We start from the raw sequence: 19,793 nt of genomic DNA, 5'->3' as shown, positions 1-19,793 counted from the left end.
TCATGCAGGTCTGACAATTGCCAAACGGATCCAGATTTCAGACCTACCCCAGCTTGTGGCTGCCTTCCACAGTCTTGTGGGTCTGGCTGCAGTTCTCACCTGTGTAGCTGAATACATGATCGAATACCCACACTTTGCCACTGATCCTGCTGCAAATCTCACCAAGATTGTGGCTTATCTGGGTACCTACATTGGTGGCGTCACTTTCAGTGGCTCCCTTGTTGCTTATGGGAAGCTGCAAGGTAAGTCATTAAGTCAGCGTTCATTTCCCATTTTGTACTAAACCAATATCTGAGCCATAACTTTTCAAGCAGAAATGAGGTGGACTGGTGATCTAGAATGAGATGGCTTGGGGAACAACCCTTCCCAAGCACAAAACACTAAAGATTTGCCATAATTAAAGTTAAAGTAGCCATACAGGGGCAGATTTAAGATGCCTTTTCGGGCCCTTGCATGGTGCCCTACCAACAGACCTACCTGACCGATGTCTAGCTGAAAATGAAGCAGATGTAAATCGGGCAGGTTTTCTGCCATTGGGTCGACAGCTGCATTGGCTCATTGATGTAGTTCTTGCTCTGATGGCTCGTGTTCCCGTCTAATCGGATTAATCCGATCAGATTAGCCCAATATCACCAACCTTACATGGGCATATCGGGGCGGGGGGAATGACCCACTTGTTTAGCGACATCACCAAACGAGCAGATCTTTTATAGATTAGGGTGCTCTTACACTCAACTACATAGACTTTTACATAGCAATTTATTTTAATATAAAAGGATCTATTCAAATGTTTTATCTCATATTAAGCAGAACTGTGCATGCAGTCTGTTCCTAGAATTCTTTCATCTACAGCAGAGTAGGAAAGAAGAAATGTTTTACGCACACTGCACATCTCTCCAACTCTCTGGGATTCACAGAAGTTGCTGAAATTTGATGGTTCAGTTCAGTTGTACCCATTCCAGTTATACTCCACCCTTTTCTTTTCTAGCCTTGCCACACTACTTCTGGATAACCTGGTTCTCTGGATTCTAAACTTTCATTTGTGTACGGATTTCCAAATAGTCCTTAATGGAGAACATATGATCCTTTCCATTATCCAGGCATATTTATTGGGTGATTGCTATTTTGGAAATGCTTTTTGTTTTAACTCATTGCAAGACACTCTCTGTAATTTATCATTGTCTTGTGGCAAGGCTGCCCTTATTAGCAGGATCATTTGCCCATACATACCTGCTAGTGCTTCTTGGCTTCAGTTTGTGTACTAGTGTTTAAGCATATTGATCCTGGGGTGATTCTGGCATCTATGGAGGTCTATCTGCTTCTTAAAACTGCTTTGAAGAATCTGGAGATAAAGACTTAAAATGTCTGCAGGCTGTATTGTTGACATCCATGGTAAACGCCTCTGCTGTTTTAAAGGAGAACTAAACCCTCGGCCTTAGAAAAAGCAGGGTTGTTTTGGGGATCGAGGTTGCAGTGTGTTTTACTATGTGTTTATACTGTGTTTTAGTTCTTCTTTAGTCATTATAGCAGTCTCAGCACCTGTCTTAATGTATATGTGCAATGTAATTGTCACTATACCCAGCAGCATGTTGTTTTCTATCTACGTAGGATTCAGCGGCGACTTCTGCTAGCTCACATGCCACCCTGCTTCCCTACTGCACATAAACTGCATGGAGATATAGCTTCCATATTAGCTTTCTTTGGAGAATACTAGCTGATAGGTTGCCTGTGTCACCCCAGCTAAATAGCCTTAAAGGGGTTTATGGAAAACTAAAAATCCAAGTGAATGCTTAACTGGCCAGTGGTTTGTGTGGTAGGTATTACTGAACCTACCAGCATATACTCTAATACAGTATTGGCTAAATCAGTTAAAAAGCCAAAGTCTGTGTAACACAACAGATATATGAAAACTATAAGAATTGTAAGGGTGGGAAAAGGCAAAGAGAATTATTGCTAGAAAAACTTGCACATTATAGGTATCACCTCTTCTCAGCAGGTAAATGCAACAGTGGCTCTTTAAAATCTGTCTGTTAGTGTCTTTAATAGTAATCACATGAAGGACCAAATCTGTTCTCAGAGCCACAGTGAGCTAAACACAAAGATTTACATTATGATGAAAAAGATAAAGTCCCCTTTCTTGGCTATGTGGTGGTCTTAAATCTAGCAACTACTTACATGATAAATTGCTTTCAAGATTTGTATTCCCTGACGCTCTATTGATCTGACCGGCCCTTGTGCTTGTATCTGGACAGGTCTCCTTAACTCCGCTCCTCTGATGCTGCCTGGAAGACACATGCTAAATGCAGGCTTGTTAGCTGCCAGTGTTGGAGGCATCATCCCATACATGTTGGACCCAAGCTACACCACAGGGCTCACCTGCCTCGGATCCGTGTCCGCCCTTTCTGCTGTTATGGTAGGGTAAACATTATGTATGTATTCCACAGAGGGTGATGGACATGTTAAACGTTTGCCTTGTAAAGTGCAGGATTTCATCACTGTTCCACAACTAGGCTGCATAACTAAAAATATATTCTGGCTAGAAGCATGTTCCTTATATAGTAGTAGTTGTTGGACTTAACTAGTTCAGCCATCTCTTAAAGGTCCAACCTTTGTCCAGCTTTCCTCCTTAGCTCATAATAAGGTTACAGGCTTTGACTATCTCCCTCATATATATGCCCTGCTCCTATAGGAGTTTTCTCTCTGCGAGACTTATAGCATAGTCAGCTTGTTGGTTTAAACTGGCTATGCTGACCATGCTTTGTTTGCTTACAAGTTTAAAGGGGAACTTCCGAACCAAAAATCTGTTTCTCCGAAAAGTATGAATAAATACCATTTTTATATCCTGAAATCCAGTTGCAAAACAATTTTCTTTTTGAATCATTTGAAATCCTGGCAGGGGAGGAGGGACTAAAACAAGACAGTATGCAGGAACTACATAACCCACAATGCACTGCACTGGGATGTTCCTTTTACTTATTGACATGTCATGTGCAGGGAATTGTGGGATTTGGAGGACAGTCGACTACTGTTAGATTTTATTTGAGTCTCAAAGTAGTCAGCCAGATCAGCAGGGGAACAGGGGGCGGGGCTTAGGGAACTGTTCCAAACCATAGTATTACATTTATATAGCAAAGTTGTTTAAAATTATTATGCTTTCAAATGCTTTGCTTTTTAAAAAGCATAAGTTGTGTTTGGGTGGACTTGATATACAATTACAGCCAATCACATGTGAGCATGAAATCAGTGTATGATCGCCCATAAAGATATACATACATACATGTGTAATGGTATTAAAAATAAGCTTGTCGTTAGATCCTGATATGGACATTTGTGTAATTTACCCTGCAAGAGAAAACACAATTGGTTTGTACAAATCTTTAACTGTGTAATATTTAATACAGTGTCAGTAGACTTTGTGATTCCCATCTGTGTCTAATTTAGAGGCACTTGGCTAACCTCTGAGTCTCTCAGTGCCCAACAGGCTGGTTATCTGGTGATAATTGCCGAGAAGTGTTTGGCAGAAGACGATAAGCCTCCGCACTATTGCATGAGAAATGCACATTTACTTTAATAAACAAAGGATTTGTGATCAAAACTTCATGTTCATGCATCCTGGCCTTTTATATTCTCTTTTTTTTTTTTTTTTCTGTGCCTGGATAGAACTCCAGACCTATAATAAAGGACTTCTGTTTTTATTTTTAGCAAAAATCTGGTTTTATGAACATTTTCTTCTTTCTAGTTCCCTTGGTTGCTTCCTCCCTTTGTCTCAAATAAATTGTTAGAATACATTTATGTTTTCAAGGACAGAAGTACACTTGAATGGGTGTAGACGTGGGCTTATAGCAATTGTGTAGTTAAGTAATTGCCATTGGGAGTTTGGTGAGAATGCCAGTCATTATGGGGGCTTTCAGGACTTTGTGGTCTCTTCTTCAGTAATTCTTACTGCTCATTATAGTTCTATGTGTATTTAAATGAACTTGATCCATTACAATGAAGTTATTTTGTGTTACCATGTGTTACTGCTAAGACGTTTGATTAGATCAGGCGCCGAGGAGCCACGGTAACATTTCATATTTAACCTGCTTTCTGTTTGGCCCACAGGGTGTCACCCTCACTGCCGCCATTGGAGGTGCCGATATGCCTGTCGTTATCACCGTCTTAAACAGCTATTCCGGGTGGGCTCTGTGCGCAGAAGGATTCTTGCTGAATAACAACTTGCTAACAATAGTCGGCGCCCTGATTGGTTCCTCTGGTGCCATCCTCTCCTACATCATGTGTGTGGTAAGACATTTCAGTAGATCGTTTTTGTGCGGAAAAGGCTTTACTGGATTTCGGATAAACGGAAGACGCTTGTGGTTTTAGGTCTCTTACTAAAACCATCAGGCAGCTATGCGATGACTCACTGTAAATGCCTGTTGGTATGACTGAATCAGTCAAGCAAAAACACCTCAATTAAAATGTTAGATTTTGCTTTCCAATAAACATGGGTCCCCTCAACCATTAATTAGTTCAAGTTGGGGCTAGGGGCTTCACACAGCATATGCAGAAAGTACATGTATCTATAATCTGTCATGTTGCCATTGTAAATCGTTTCAGGGCAGCTGCCAATGTACAGATTGCAGACATGATAGTAAAGAAATCCTAATATAGACAAAGTATGCAGGGTTCTTATACATTCTTGGGAAAACAGTTCTGTTATCCAGACTGCTGGGCTGCTACTGTGCAGAACTCTGAAGGTATTGGGTTCCACTGTGGCAGGGGCATTCAGTCAGCCAATCTGCACCGCTCCATTTTTTTTCCTCTTCAACTGTGGCATTACTTCCATAATCAAATCTAAAAATATATTGTCCATATATTGCAATATACTTCAAAGTGGCCAACTACAGTTATCCCCAGTTTGGCCAGTCCTACACTCACTTTTATCTGATTCATTAAGAATTCCACTGTTTCTTCTGTTTCTACATTTATGTGTATGTCATCCACTTATACTTTTATATTTTAGCAGTCCCCAGTCCCATGTTTGTTTAAAACAAAATACAGAAGATGCCGAAAGCTGTGCCAAGCTGGGCCCTATAGTACATAATGCATTCATATTGTTCTCTTTTTGATGTTAGAGTGCTTATAACAGGAAATTTAATCTGTATCACATTTGTGGCTGCTTTTTTATAGGATGGATCAGTTCTTCAAGTAAATGCTTGTTTGGAGTTCTAGTCTGTGCATAAATTATATGTTTTGGCAATCAAAACCAACTGTTTTTGGTGCAATTAACAATTTGTATTACCCACTTGTATATAAGCACACTGCATGTGTATGGTACCTAAGAAAAGAAATGGATATAGCCAAAGACTCATACCCTCTCTACTACAATGGAAGAGAAATGTTAATGCCTTCCTTCAAAATGCTCAGTTGACTTCTCCTACCATGAGGAATTAAAAACCTTTAGATTAATTTGAATTTTTGTGAAAGGTTAATCTGATGAGAAACCAAAGAATTCCCTTTTGGACTTTTCTAAGGTTTGAACATCTTTCCATATTGAAGATATTAAGTATTGTCTGAATAAATTCTTTAGATCTTCGCTGGCAAAAAGCAATAGGCATGTTGTTTAATGCTAGGCCAACATTTACTCAGATCCCCCAGATATTTTAAGGTGAATGCAAAAATCCAAAATACAACTTTCTATTAATATTGATATTGTTATCTATTATAAAAGCACATGTTGCAGCATTCAAAGAAATACAGAACTTTTCATCCTTGGACCAACTTGAAAGATACATCATGCGTTTTTTTAAGTCTGCTCGGAGACATAAGAAGCTACGGTTGGAGTGATTAAATTTATTACCATAATTCTCAAAGATTCATCATACAAAGCAATTTTGTACCCAGTGTCAATGGCACTGTCAGCTGGGTTCATGTTTGTGAACCTTCGTGTCATATTCATGATATTGAAACTATGCCAAAATACATGGATGTTTTAGTTACTTAACATTTACCTTTAGCAGTTTGTGCTTTGATAGGCACATATGTCTGTATGGATTCAGGCAAGGGCTGATTAACCAAGGTCTGCACTTAATTGACTTAATGATCCAGAGATATCCAGAAAGCTTCAAATTATGGCAAGGCCACCTCCCATAGACTCCATTTTAATCATATAATTCAGATTTTTAAAAACGATTTCCTTTTTCTCTGTAATAATAAAACAGTGCCTTGCTCTTAATAACAACTAAGTTATTATATTCTCATTGGAGGTAAAACAATCCTATGGGGTTAAAGTAATGTTTAAATGATTTTTTAGTAGACCTGAGGTATGGAGATTCTAGTTACTGAAGGGCCCATGCATTCTGGATAACTGGTCTCATACCTGTACTATACTTATAGGGCAGAAATTTTTTTTTTCCCCCCCAAAGAGTCCCCCTAACTATCCTTCAACTTAACTTTTAGGTGTATCTAGTAGTGCAAACAGGCTTTCTCCCAACATCTCACTCTTAAAGAATAAGTAAGTTTTTTATTTTAAAATCCCCTAAAATAACTCTGTACAGCCCCCAGAATAACATGCCTTTCTCCCTGTATGCAGATTATTTTGTTTCAAGGAGCTGAGCAGCATTTGTTTTAGTTACTTCCATGTCTAGCAGGAAGCACTGCCCCTTTTGCTTTCTGAGCCCTCCTCTCCCCAACTAAGAGGACCTCAAAGAGGTGCCTACTGGACATGTTCACTGTCTCTGCTCCAATTAAAATCAATCAGGCATGCGCAGTAGGCACCTCTTAGAGGTTATCTTAGTTGGAGAGAGGTGGAGGGCCCAGAAAGCAAAAGGGGCGGAGATTCACACTAGACAAGGAAGTCTGTAAAAGAGCTGTAGTTAAACTGGCTGTAATAGATGTGTCCAGCATTGGCCTGGGTACAGACGGACCAATACCTGCGCCATGTGCTTACGTTTATACTCCGGTTGAGAAACAGCCATGTCTGATTTTATCCTGAGGCCTATGGAATAATGTGGTTTTTTTAATGCTTTGTTTTGTAGTCACAAGAATGAATGTGATCTGCCAGTCACTACTTGATTTTGGCCAGAAAAATCAAGTAGTGATTTTGGCCAGAAAACTTTGACATGTGCATTTTCTGGCTAAAATCCACATAATATTAGCGGTGAAAGGCCGATCACATCACATATGAGGGGGTACTTGAAGGATCGGTATCGTTGATGGAGAAAATGGTGTGCCATAGGCCTAAGCACCCTCCAGGCTGATCCTCCAGGGCCCCCGCGTGCCCTGCCCCACTGCTAATAAAGACATGGTATAAGATAACAAGTCAAATAGGAATTTATTGCCATTTCTACTAAAAGTACATAGGAATTATTGGGCAGCATAGGGCAGTAAGACACATTTAAAATATGCAGTGTGTTACACAATTACACTATAATACATAATTAAAAATACAATGATAAAATGCTTTGTGACCTGAGTGTGCTACAAAGTTACAGAGTACATTCATACGTTAATACTAGAGCACAGAAAGTACAGATATGTATTAGAATATGAGAACAGTGTAGAGAGAGTATGAGTGAAAAAGGCGAGTGGTTATGTATTTCCTGTTGCCTGGACTCACTTGCAGTTTGTCTGACTTTTACTCCTGGCTTTTATATGTTCAGGCCTTTTGTGCCTAAGAGAATAGTTAGGCTTATTCCATATGAACAGTCCATGCCCTGGATGACTTGGATAGCTAGCAATGGCTTTGATTTTGTTCTTGCATCTGGCAGTATCTTGGTCAGATAATGATGGAAGTGTGCTGGAGATGATCTAGAGTTTTAAGCACTTTTTGGAGAGAGATTTTTCCCTGTTGGCAAGTTAGAATGCTTTCTATAGTTGCTCTATAGAAAATAATTTGAACCGACTTGTTGACACCACATCGTTTCAGTCTTCTAAGGAAGTGAAGACGTTGGTGAGCTTTCTGGACTATGGCTTTAGTGTTGGTCCATTTTAAAGAGTTTGCGACATATAGACCTAGAAATTTGATGCTCTCAACCTGCTCAACTCTTTTGTTTTTTCTGTGTTGAGAACCAGGTCATGTTTCCTGCTATACTCGATAATGTCACATACAAGCTGTCTGTAACCTGTTTCATCATTGTTCTGAATGAGGCCAAGGACTGTTGTATCATCTGCAAACTTGTGTATCATCTGCAAACTCTTGTGCAGTTATCCACAGATAAACAATCCGAAGTGTATAGGGAGAAAATCTTGGGACTAAGACAGCATCCAGGCTGGAGGAATTCAGTAGGCATCCCTATTATGCAGGCAAAAGTTTGCTCGTAACCCATAGCAACCAAGCGCCAGTTAGATATATATTTTTTTTCTAGACTTGTCAAAACTGCCTGCTGTTTGGTTGTTATGACATAACCCCTGTCCCTGCAGACTGTTATTAGACTTTGCAGACACGAGAAATGATTATTTGTCTGTATTATTTTCCTTGTTTTGTGTTTAAGGTCATACAGTTAGCCAATGTAGTGCCAAGAATAAACGTAGCTGGGGGCAGTGGATATAAAAATAGAGAAATAACGGTGGTCTTATATGAAATGTTGGCAGATTTGGGCAGATTTGCCTCTCGTCGTCTGAAACTGCCGCAACGAAACCTCATCATTCCCAGGCTGTGAGCAGCTCCGCTGCACAAAATGATCAACCGCACCTAATCATTTGCAGCTGAGGAGGTGACAGTCCAAATATTTGGACCGCTAGAGAATTCTTCTTTAGAAAACAGCACATTTTTTGCATTACTGAGTACCCTGCGTGCCCGGGGAGATCTGCTTGCAGGGACTTCCACCACTGCCTTTGGCGCTTGAGCGAGTGCTAAAGACAGCAGAGTGCCAAATCTGCCTAAGTGGACAGGTCAGTCTGGGGCAAGATATGACCACCATGCCTTCATAGTTACTGGGCATATGTACAGCAGTCTGTTCATGATACATTGCAGCTCATACACTACTTCAGCAATGTGGGAGATTCATCATTCGCACATCACTTTTTAATATGGGATCCTCGCGCTGCTTATTTTAAATACCACTAAAGAATGCGTGCTGTTTCCTGCTACCATTTTTTAGCGTTCAATAAATTGCATTTTTCTGCCAGAAATTGGCAGCTGTTTACATTTCTGTTTGATTGCTCAGCGTAATCCCAGGTCTTAAATAAAAAAAAAAAAAATTTTTAAAAATGGAGCAGTATCACTAAATAAGCTCATCTCTGTTTGCTCATTTCTATTTCAGCTGCAGGTCATTTAAAGAAATAATGTACATTGACATAAATTAGCTTTAGCCTGTAGTTGTTTGAAATGTTTTGGAGCAGTAATTCTGATTCTTATTTTACAGCAACAGACTCCCTTAAATCAGCATAGAATGCTCCACTGACTTTACACCATGCTACTGAGCTGCTAGGTCACAGTCACTGCTAGTGAGGAGAAAGCAGACTGGGGCACAGCAAAGTTATAGAATCTTAAAGGGACTGTGCACCTTTAGGTTAACTTTAGGCTATCTTTCTATTCAGGCCCTCTCCTATTCATATTCCAGTTTTTCATTCAAACCACTGCCTGGTTGCTAGGGTAATTTGGACCATAGCAACCATATAGCTTCTAAAACTCCAAACTGGGTAGTGGCTGATTAAAAAGCTAAATAAAAGCTAATTTAAAGGTTAACAACCCCTTGTAACTTCCGTGAACCACATCAGTGGGTTGATGCGGCAATTGCCAGGTAGGTCTCCATAGGCCCACAGTATGATGGGGCCAAGGATCAGTTCAGCCCCATTAGGCCCAGCAAGCAGGTGGCCAATCAAGCGGGTATGGGAGCTTTGGGGAAAAAAGAGCAATGGTAAAGTAATTATACAATCACCTCTCAATGTTCCCGTTTCTAAAATACAAAGAAAAAATGTAAACGTAAAACTAAATTTTACTGTAGTTTAAAATGTAGAATTGAGGCAGATGAGGCAATCTGAAATTGAAGGTATGGTGCTACACAACCCAGCAAAGCATTGAACTGATTGCAGATAGAGCTCAGTCTATATAGACAGGCATCTGAATTGTGGCACCTCCTCCACAGGCAATTAACCTTTTTCTACCAAGCTACAAGAAAGATGTTTGTTAATGGTTGTTAATATGAAAAACGGGACATTTTATCCAAAAGTGTACTGTCTTATGTCCCCTAATTGAAATCTAACACAACTGCAATGCTGGTCACTTATATAAGATAAGAAAGTCACTATTTTTCTCTCAGGGCTGATGCTTGTGTTTGCTTCCTGCAGGCAATGAACAGATCCCTAGCAAATGTGATCCTAGGAGGCTATGGAACTACATCAACTGCTGGTGGAAAACCCATGGAAATCACTGGCACCCACACAGAAATCAATCTGGAGAATGCAGTTGAATATATAAGGGAGGCCAATAACATTATCATTACCCCAGGTACTGTTCTAGCGAGTCATCTTATTGACATTTATATATAATAAGCAGCCAGTGGGACTCCTGCAACTTACAGCATTTGTCTATTCAGCTGGCTGAAAATGAATTTAATGAGAAAAGGAAAGTCATGCGATATTGTTCTGCTTAGAAAGTTAAGGTAATGAGCAGATAAGAGTCAGATAATAATTTCTCTGGCTAGTTTGAAGCATAACAACATCACAGCAATATCCTATGCTCACTAACTTAGTTTTCAGTTGACTGGAAATGAACAGCAGGTGGTGGTTCTCGTTCATTTTGTTAGTTGTTTAAAAAAACTACTAACATCTTGAATACTACAAAAGTTTAGGAGTGCACTTGGAGCAATTTTACATTAGTTTTGAAGTCCTTTTTAAGTCCTTTTGATCTGTAACTCCCAGTGACGATTTGATTTGTAACTCACCCACAGCTCATTGACAGTGCATACCTTATAATGAAGCTTACTATTTAATTATGTAACTAGCATCTTAGGCAGAAAGATTGCTCTGCGTATAAATTTTATCTGTTTTACTCAAATCCTATTTGTGTTCCTAACAATATTTTTGTCTGTCCAGGTTATGGGTTGTGCGCTGCCAAGGCTCAGTACCCCATTGCTGATCTGGTGAAAATGCTGAAGGATGAAGGAAAACATGTCAGGTGGGTGCAGTACACATCAAGGTTATTGCAAAAACATATGGCAGCAATTATTTCATTCTGCTTAGAAAGGCAGAGATCTTCCAGGTATAAGTATTTGTTCAGTGTAAAAATAAAACTAGGTAAATAGAAAATAAAATACATTTTATAAAAATGTTTTTAATGAAGTTAGCCAATAATGTAATCTATAAAGGTATACTACTTCCTCCTTTGCAGCTTGGGGCATATGTTTTGCTAGTCTGCTTTTGAATCTGACCTGTGTGCTCAGGATCAAAAGCAAACTAAGTGAACAGTTATGTCCCATGTGGCCCCCCTCAAGTCACTGACTAACTAAGAGGTTAGAGAGCTGAAAGGTGGAAGTAGTGTTCTGACCATTAGGTTAGACATCTGTTCACTCCAGCCTTTATAGATAAAATTTTTGGGTAACTACATTAGAAACCATTTTGCACAGCTTATCTATTTACCCAGTTTTATTTTTACATTGAACTGTTCCTTTAAGGGAGGCCAAGTCTCCCTTTAAGCTTGGCATGCACTGCAATCCCCAACCTTGCTAAATGACATGTTACTGGGCCACATCAGGATGATCCTATGGTTTAGCTCCTGGGCCAACCATCAGATCATAAGGGGTGACTACATCATAATGGAGGCTGCATCAAGACACCAATGTAATTCTCGCACAGTGGGATTTTCTAACTTGTCCAGTAGATATCTGAATGATATTCACCATTGATCAATATGTGGAGCAAAAGGTTCCCCTTTGTGACAGCAGTGGTCAAAATTCAACCAGTCACAGGATACCTTTTGTGCCACGGTAGTAGCCATTTGCAGCCATAAGAAAAACACTGGTTTTGCTGCAGAGCAGCAATTTTTTTTGTCTTAACAGATTATAGTCCACCATTACACTAACATTTTAGCAAAGGTTAATAGAGAGATGGGTTTGCACATGGTAGTCTCATGGGGAGAGCTTACTGAGGGTTGGGAACCCTTTTGTTTCTATACATATGCCACTGCTGGTGACTCAACATTCACTCTACCCAAGCCTCCAGCTCTAGTAGAGAATGAGACAACAGTAACTGATCATATGAAACATATTCTGTCTTAGAAACTAAAAATAAATTCTTGATTGGTGCTGTTAATGTTACACAGCCTCTACATTCATTGTAGATACCCTTTATTTTTACCTTTCCATCTAGTTTCAGCTTGTGACTGCTGCATTTCACGTGTCGGATCCCAACATTTGCCTTTCCTGTCTATCTCATGTCATGTACTACAGTAACTCTTTTTAGAGTTGTGCCCGGGGCTACCATGTCAGCTTCCCTTCCTTCATGAGTAGTCCCTCTTCCTGTTTATATTATATGTGCGCATTTCAGGCATTACTGCTGCTCATTTGATGAGTATTCTCTGTTCGGCTTGTATACTAGTTCTTCATTAAGATCACTTGCTGGGAAGCAAAGGTCAGGCAGCTCTCATAAGTAAAGTCATTCTGGCAGTCTCTCTATCCAACACTTTGTTGACATTTATACTTGCCTTAAGCATTGGGGATCAGCAGTAAAGCTGGGCAAGATTTCCTCTTCCTATAATACCCTTTTTATCTTTCTTTTATAAATTGCTCTTTTCCTGTTTGTGCTGTACGTTTTCTGGAGCAAAGCCTGCAGTGTTAAGAGAGATGTAGCGATTCTCTTTTCCTTTTGTGCTTTTGCGGTTTAGTACTTTTTGCATGTGAGGGAAATACATTAATAAGCAACAGGATGGCACTGAATGAGAAAACAATCTCAGCAGCAAATAGAGACAGGGTTTTATTGCCAGTTGTGTATTTCCTGGCTAATTATTCCCTCGAGCAAGTGTTTTGGCAGAGAGTTCCACCTGTCACCACTCTGTGTGCTTCAACTGGGGACCTTGTCATTAAAGATCATTCGAACTGGGGACAGGCAGAGGGGGGCTTTTTGTCTGCTGCTAACTGATGCAGTTTTACGTTGGATGCCAACGATGAATATAACATTCCCACTCCGTGTGCCATTGCTTTGAATGCCAGACAGTTCCTTGCTTTTCTAATAAGTAGTAATGAGAAATAAATTGCCTAACATTTTGGCACTCTGCATTGATATTTACTTTCAGGTCTCTCTTACATATCCTAAATCTATGCCAGCATATGTCTTGGGGATTTCTGTTTTAATCTTTCCATAATTTAGATCTCCATAATTTAAGTATTAAACCCAATATGATTTTTTTTGCTTCCAATAAAGATTAATTATTTCTTAGCCCGGGGTCAAGTACAAGGTACAGTTTTATTACTACAGAGAAAAAGGAAATCATTTTTTTAAAAATGAAATTATTTGATTAAAATGGGGTCTATGGGAGATGGGCTTCCCATAATTTGGAGCTTTCTGGATAACGAGTTTTCGAATAATGGATCTTATGTCTGTACTAAGCACAATTTTTACATAATCACCATTAAATGCTTGTAAAGATCTGCTTCTTTTGCGACATCACCTTGTGAGGACAGACCTGGCTAACCAAATCCCGCTCATCTGATAGTAAACCTGGCCACACAGATTTCATCTGCCATTCAGCTGATTTCCAACTATCTGGGCCAGTAAAAGAGAAGCCCCATCTCTTTTTACTTCCTGCTGTTCTGATTATCCGTTTGGCCCAAATGAATGTAACAGTAGAACAGTGACCATACAAGTTTAAGAGTTCTCAAATATTACCATATAGGTCAGCTTGTGTATGTCAAACTTTTTACATTTGGATAAATAATTGCTTCACAAAATTGAGTGGGGGGGGGGGGGGCGAGATGGGGGCTGAGATTTGATACTGACCTCAAAATCCGTCCATGGATAGTTGGCTGGATTTTCTGCAGGAAAATTTATTTAGTGGGTAATAAAACATATTTAATATAATTATTTTAGTGTTGGAGTCTTTTCCAGCCACATCTTTCTTGTTCTTAATATTAGTGGGTTATCCCCCAAGGAACCTGTGGGGATTAGGGGCTGTTAACCCTAGAGAGACCCAATGTTATCACTTCATTGTTTTTTTCTGCAAGAAAAGTCAAGTCAGCTAAGTTTTAGGGCTGCTAAATTCATTCAAAGAAATAAAAAGGCCAAATGAGCCTTTAGTCCTCACTTTTCCAGTCCAGGCACTGCATGCCTAAGCCACAAAAGCCAGAAAGGATACACATGCTTATGTTCTTGTGTAGTGGATTTTTGTAGCTTCATATCTATATGATATTGGGCATTCTACTCATAAGTGTGTTCTGTGGCACTGCCAATGGTCACTATGCTAGGCTTCTGTAGGTGCTTACTGACCCTATGCAAGTGCTGATCAACCTGTTAACATTACTTGCGGGGGGCTGGGCAGGGACATTAAAATATTGGGCCAGGGTGGTGATAGGGGTAAGTTTAGAGGTATGGATCTGATCAGTCAGAAGGCTCCTATAGCTCCAGGCTGGTATAATAGGCCAATGCTTTACTAACCTATATTAGTTCTATTTACAGCTAGAGCTAACCTAGAGTAGGTAGTTAAATTTCCCAAATTTTTTTTCCTGGTTCTTATTTTCCTTGTCTTACTTGAACAAAGCTTTTTCCACAGGCTATATTAGTTGCACTGCAGGGCGAATAATGTGTTTGCCTTGACGTGGCATTCCGTAATCTTCAAAAAACCAGCGGACTGGTTTTTAGCAATAGAAATGTTAGCTATGTTTTTTGTCTGGCCATAGAAAACTCAGAGTACGTTTCATCTCTGGCTGGTGGGTTCTTTGCCTGTCTGACCCAATCTGCCTCAGTCTTTGCATGCCGGTTAGGCACTTGTGATTATTGCTGCACCCATAAGGCCATTTAAAGCATTGTAGTTTTACCAGCAGAACAGATGTAATGGAGTTCAAACAATCATGGTAGCTCTCGGAGCTGATTTGCAAAGCTGATAGGCGCTGCCTGCTTGGTTGTGACACTTGAGCAGCACGCTTCTAAGTAGCAATGAAAGTCTATGAAACATGGAAGGAGAAGGGGCGACTTTGATCTCCACGCATTAGAAATCTGATCAAAGATGGACCATGTCACTCCTGGAGCTAGATGTGCCTAAGCCTTTCCCAATCATTGCAAATGACTTTTAAATGTCCTGTCTGTTTACCGCAAGCTGTAAATACAGATTTATTTCATTCAATTGCTGTGCAACCGCGACAGGAACCCCCTTGTTTAATCTGGGTCTTTCATCATGTTTACGGAGCTCCCTTGGTGTTCATTGACTGCAGATGGTGCTTGCCCTTTGGATTACAGGAGATCTGTGCTGCCCCGGGACCACATCTTGTTCGGCTTCCAGACAAAGTGACACACGCATACACACACCCACCCCCCGTGGAAGCACGCCAGTGCAGACATACGCCTGTCATCAATTAGTCATGCCCGTGCCGTGCCAAGAAAGAGTTTTCATCTGCCAATATGACTTTTGACAGATTCCGACACGCAATTATTTTGTTTCACATTTGGCTATAGCCATAACACGCTATTCTAGATAGCCAGAAATCCAGCCAGTGCATTTTATAAGGGATATTCCTATGTATGAGGTCTTGTCTTGCTCCTTTCTTGGCACAGCAGTCGGCAAGCATCAGCGGGATATATAACCTACTTATACATACACTTACAGACTATCTTCCTATCACTCAGTTCTTTTCTGTTGCGCAGAAAGCTTAGAAAGGATAGTGCTTTTCTGAACATTCTTGCTTACCAAAGCAGCTGTATGGCTTACCTCAGCCAAGGTTTTTGTATATCTATTTACGCTTGGCGGCACTTCAGAGCACCCAAATGATTTTTGGCTTAAACATGATTCAACTACAAAAAGTAGTTCACACCTAGGCATTTTGCTTTCACCAGTACAGGTATGGCACCTGTTATGCAGAATGCTCGGGACCTGGGTTTTTCCAGATAGGGGATCTTTCCATAATTTGGATCTCTACATAACTTAGGTCTGCTAAAAATCATTTAAACATTAATCCCAATAGGATTGTTTTGCCTCCAATAAAAATTAATTGTATCTTAGTTGGGATCAAATACAAGGTACTGTTCTATTATTACAGAGAAAAAGGAAAACATTTTTTAAAATTAGAATTATTGGCATATAATGGAGTCGATGGGAGATGGCCTTTCCGTATTTTGGAACTTTTTAGATAACGGGTTTCCGTTAAGGGATCCCATACCTGTACCGTAAAATATAGTTCATATTTATAAAAGATAAATAAAAAAATGGCTGTTTCATGCAGGGCTGCTTTAAGGTACCAGTGAACCCTGGCCACAGTTTCATTGGTTGGCCCCCACTGCCCCAAGCATGGGGCAGTTCAATATAATAAGGCTGACAGTGAAGAAATGGTCTGTGCTTACTAAAATAGACACAATCCCCCAGGTGTGCCACCCTGGAACAACAACTCTGGAAACAGAAAAATGACAAAATGGTGATGCCACAAGAAAAAAGCCAAAGGAATAAAAATAACCACACTGTAGAGCTCTTCCAGTTGATTTTAATGAGGGGTCTGTTATCTCTTTCTGCCAAATGTAATTCCAGATGAAAGATGGGCTAGTGGGCCCTGGGCTAATGCCCCTTTTGTCCATTTATTAAAACGGCCCTGGTTACATGGTATGATGCTTCTAGATTAGATTTGGATGTACTGCACGACGCACCTAATTATCTTAGCCACCAAGTTGTGAAAGGGACTTAAGATGCCAATTTGACAATCTGACCAAGTTGGCAGCTTCTATGTCTCTGTATGGGCCATTCTGACTGCCACATTGATGTGGCCTTATACCAATGGGCCTGCTGTAACCCACTGTATGATCCGATCCCTGGGGCCAATGATCAGATCAGCCTAATTTGGGGCAGCAAATTGGGCCCAGATCCACTCGTTTGGTGAGGTCTGGCTCTGAATGGCCATTTTTTATATTGCTCTAAAACATAAACCTTAATACAGTCAGGGAGCTCTCCAACACCTTCCACCACCCCCCAAAGGGTTAACTAGACTCTTAAGTAGAGGCTTCAGTTCAGGGCGGGCTGGTTTGCTTTTGTATTTGCATTACAAATCCCTGCAAATCCCATACAGCATTCATTGGGAACATCTGACAGCAGATATGCGCTGTGCTTGCAAAGCTTCGACGGGGGCACTTACATAAACTTGTCTTCCTGCTCTTGCTCCAACCGTGTGTCCGTTCAGCAAATCGCTGTATTACTAAAAGTGCGGAAAAAAACACTAAATTGGTACCACCTTCTCATTTTTTGCCTAGACCTATTGTCCTGGGGTTTTTTGAAAAGTGAACTCTAATACATCTAATACAGGTATGGGACCTGTTATCTGGAAACCCATGATCCAGAGAGCTCCAAATTAGGGAATGGCGATCTTCTACAGATTCCATTTTAATCTGTAATGATAAAACAGTACCTGTACTTGATCCCAACTAAGATATAATTACCCCTTATTGGGGGCAGAACAGTCCTATTGGGTTTATTTCATGTTTAAATGATTCCCGTTTCTCTGTAATAATAAAACAGTACCTGTACTTGATCCCAACTAAGATATAATTACCCCTTATTGGGGACAGAACAGCCCTATTGGGTTTATTTCATGGTTAAATGATTCCCTTTTCTCTGTAATAATAAAACAGTACCTGTACTTGATCCCAACTAAGATATAATTACCCCTTATTGGGGGCAGAACAGCCCTATTGGGTTTATTTCATGTTTAAATGATTCCCTTTTCTCTGTAATAATAAAACAGTACCTGTACTCGATCCCAACTAAGATATAATTACCCCTTACTGGAGGCAAAACAATCCTATTAAATTTTTTTAATGTTTAAATGAATTTTAGTAGACTTAGTATGGAGATCCAAAGTACAGAAAGACCCCTTATCCGGTTGGTAAGCTTTAGTGCTGTGACAGATAGAAGTGCTACTATACTCTGTGAAGATTTCTGTACATTTGCTATTACCAGAACTCTGGATTTGTGTGGGTCTGAATCTATGTCCTTCCGCTTCCAAGTCTATATTTATAATGACTGATGCCAGAATGGTTGCATTTATGTCTTATCCTTAACAGTGGTCGCATTTTTTTTATGCCATATCCTGCAGATTTGTGGTTTGTGCAAGATGGGAATGATAACTCACAAGTGATAACCGCCCAATAAGTAAAGACCTGTGCCACAGATAATGTGGTTTCTTTTCTAAAACCAAAAGATTCTTAGACATTTGCAAAGGGAGCCTTCACTAAATAGCATAGGAGTTTCCGTGGGAATGTTCTCACAGGCCTTCACGCTAACCCGATAATAATCTGATATTATAGACTATACAGAAGGTGGGTTTTGACATTTGTAATGAAGCAGCTGACTGCTTTGTAAACTTCCAAACTGGAAGATTAACGTTCTCCTTATGCGTTTGTCATATTTGTTCCAGTAAGTGCAGATGATGCATTTCCATGCATTCTTGTGTTTCTTAGAGAATGCCAAAATTGTTGATATTTACCATTGGCATTTCCCTTGTGTTTTCACTCTGCGTGTGAGAACGCTGTGGTTATTTTGTCGGCGTGATCAAAGACTGTGAATATGTTTGTGAGTACCTTTGTATAAAAGACAATACCACTGGAAAGAAAAAAACAACAAATTAAATGGCTAACTGAAACAAAATATTTTGCGAGTTTGAGGCAAGAAACTTATCATACTTTTGTGCTTTCATGTTGCAGGTATCTGCTTCCATTGATGTATATATGTTGGCTTAACCTTCAGTTTCCATTGGGAATTATGTAAATTAGGCAAAGTTTGGCCTGGTCCAGTAACTCTTGGTACCCAATCAACAATTCGCTTTTTCTGGTCAAGATCAATTTTAATGATGAAAGCAAACATCTGATTGGTTGAAATGGATTACTAAATAGAGACATTCTCTCTCTCTTTATTTGTTGCTTCTTTTATGTTGCTTCCTGAGAGATTATAATGAGCTTTAGAACCCCCAATAACAAACAGTAATTATGTATTGATATTTGGGGTTATCAATAACCCATACCAGCCAATCATTTGTTGGCTCTCAATATTCTCACTGCACTACTCCAAATAAAACTTACAGCTGATTGTTTACTAGGACAAATAATTATTTTGACAGTATCTGCAAAGTGTCCTTATTTCATATGGTACTGATACGGTAAATGTTCAACAATAATCCTTAATGCCCCCTTTGCAAGCCATTTTCCCTGGGGAATATTGGGACAGTTGTAGCCTTGTAGGGTTCATCTCTAATTAAAGAAGTTCTTCTCTTGTCTTTCAGATTTGGTATCCATCCAGTAGCAGGCCGTATGCCAGGTCAGTTGAACGTACTTCTGGCTGAAGCAGGTGTGCCATATGACATTGTGCTGGAAATGGATGAGATCAATGAAGATTTCCCCGGTAAGACTAAGGAATTTACAGTACATCTTTAAGCTTTTTTTCTTACCCTTTGCCTGTATTGCATGTCTTGCATTTCTGAATAACTTTATACTCTTTAAAGCAGGGGTCCCCAACCTTTCTTACTCCTGAGCCACAGACAAATGTAAATAGACTTTGAACGCAACACAAGCACCATAAAAGTTCATGGAGGTGCCAAATAAGGGCTGTGATTGGCTGTTAGGCAGCCTCTATGCACCCTATCAGCTTACAGGGGGCTTTATTTGGTAGGAAATCTTATTTTTAGTTAACCAAA

General features: G+C 39.9%; 1 protein-coding gene across 1 annotated transcript in view; it reads left to right on the top strand.

Moving 5' to 3' along the window:
* Positions 1-19,793, top strand: part of nnt (nicotinamide nucleotide transhydrogenase) — a 64,857-nt gene that overhangs the window by 41,711 nt on the left and 3,353 nt on the right. The window contains 6 exon segments of the mRNA NM_001128002.1: positions 9-242; positions 2,253-2,413; positions 4,102-4,281; positions 10,270-10,429; positions 11,017-11,098; positions 19,383-19,501. Of these exon segments, the coding sequence (NP_001121474.1) occupies positions 9-242; positions 2,253-2,413; positions 4,102-4,281; positions 10,270-10,429; positions 11,017-11,098; positions 19,383-19,501 (936 nt within the window).

This window comes from Xenopus tropicalis, chromosome 1 (genome assembly GCF_000004195.4).
Source record: "Xenopus tropicalis strain Nigerian chromosome 1, UCB_Xtro_10.0, whole genome shotgun sequence".
Classification (NCBI taxonomy): domain Eukaryota; kingdom Metazoa; phylum Chordata; class Amphibia; order Anura; family Pipidae; genus Xenopus; species Xenopus tropicalis.
This window is presented reverse-complemented; position numbering and strand designations above follow the sequence as displayed.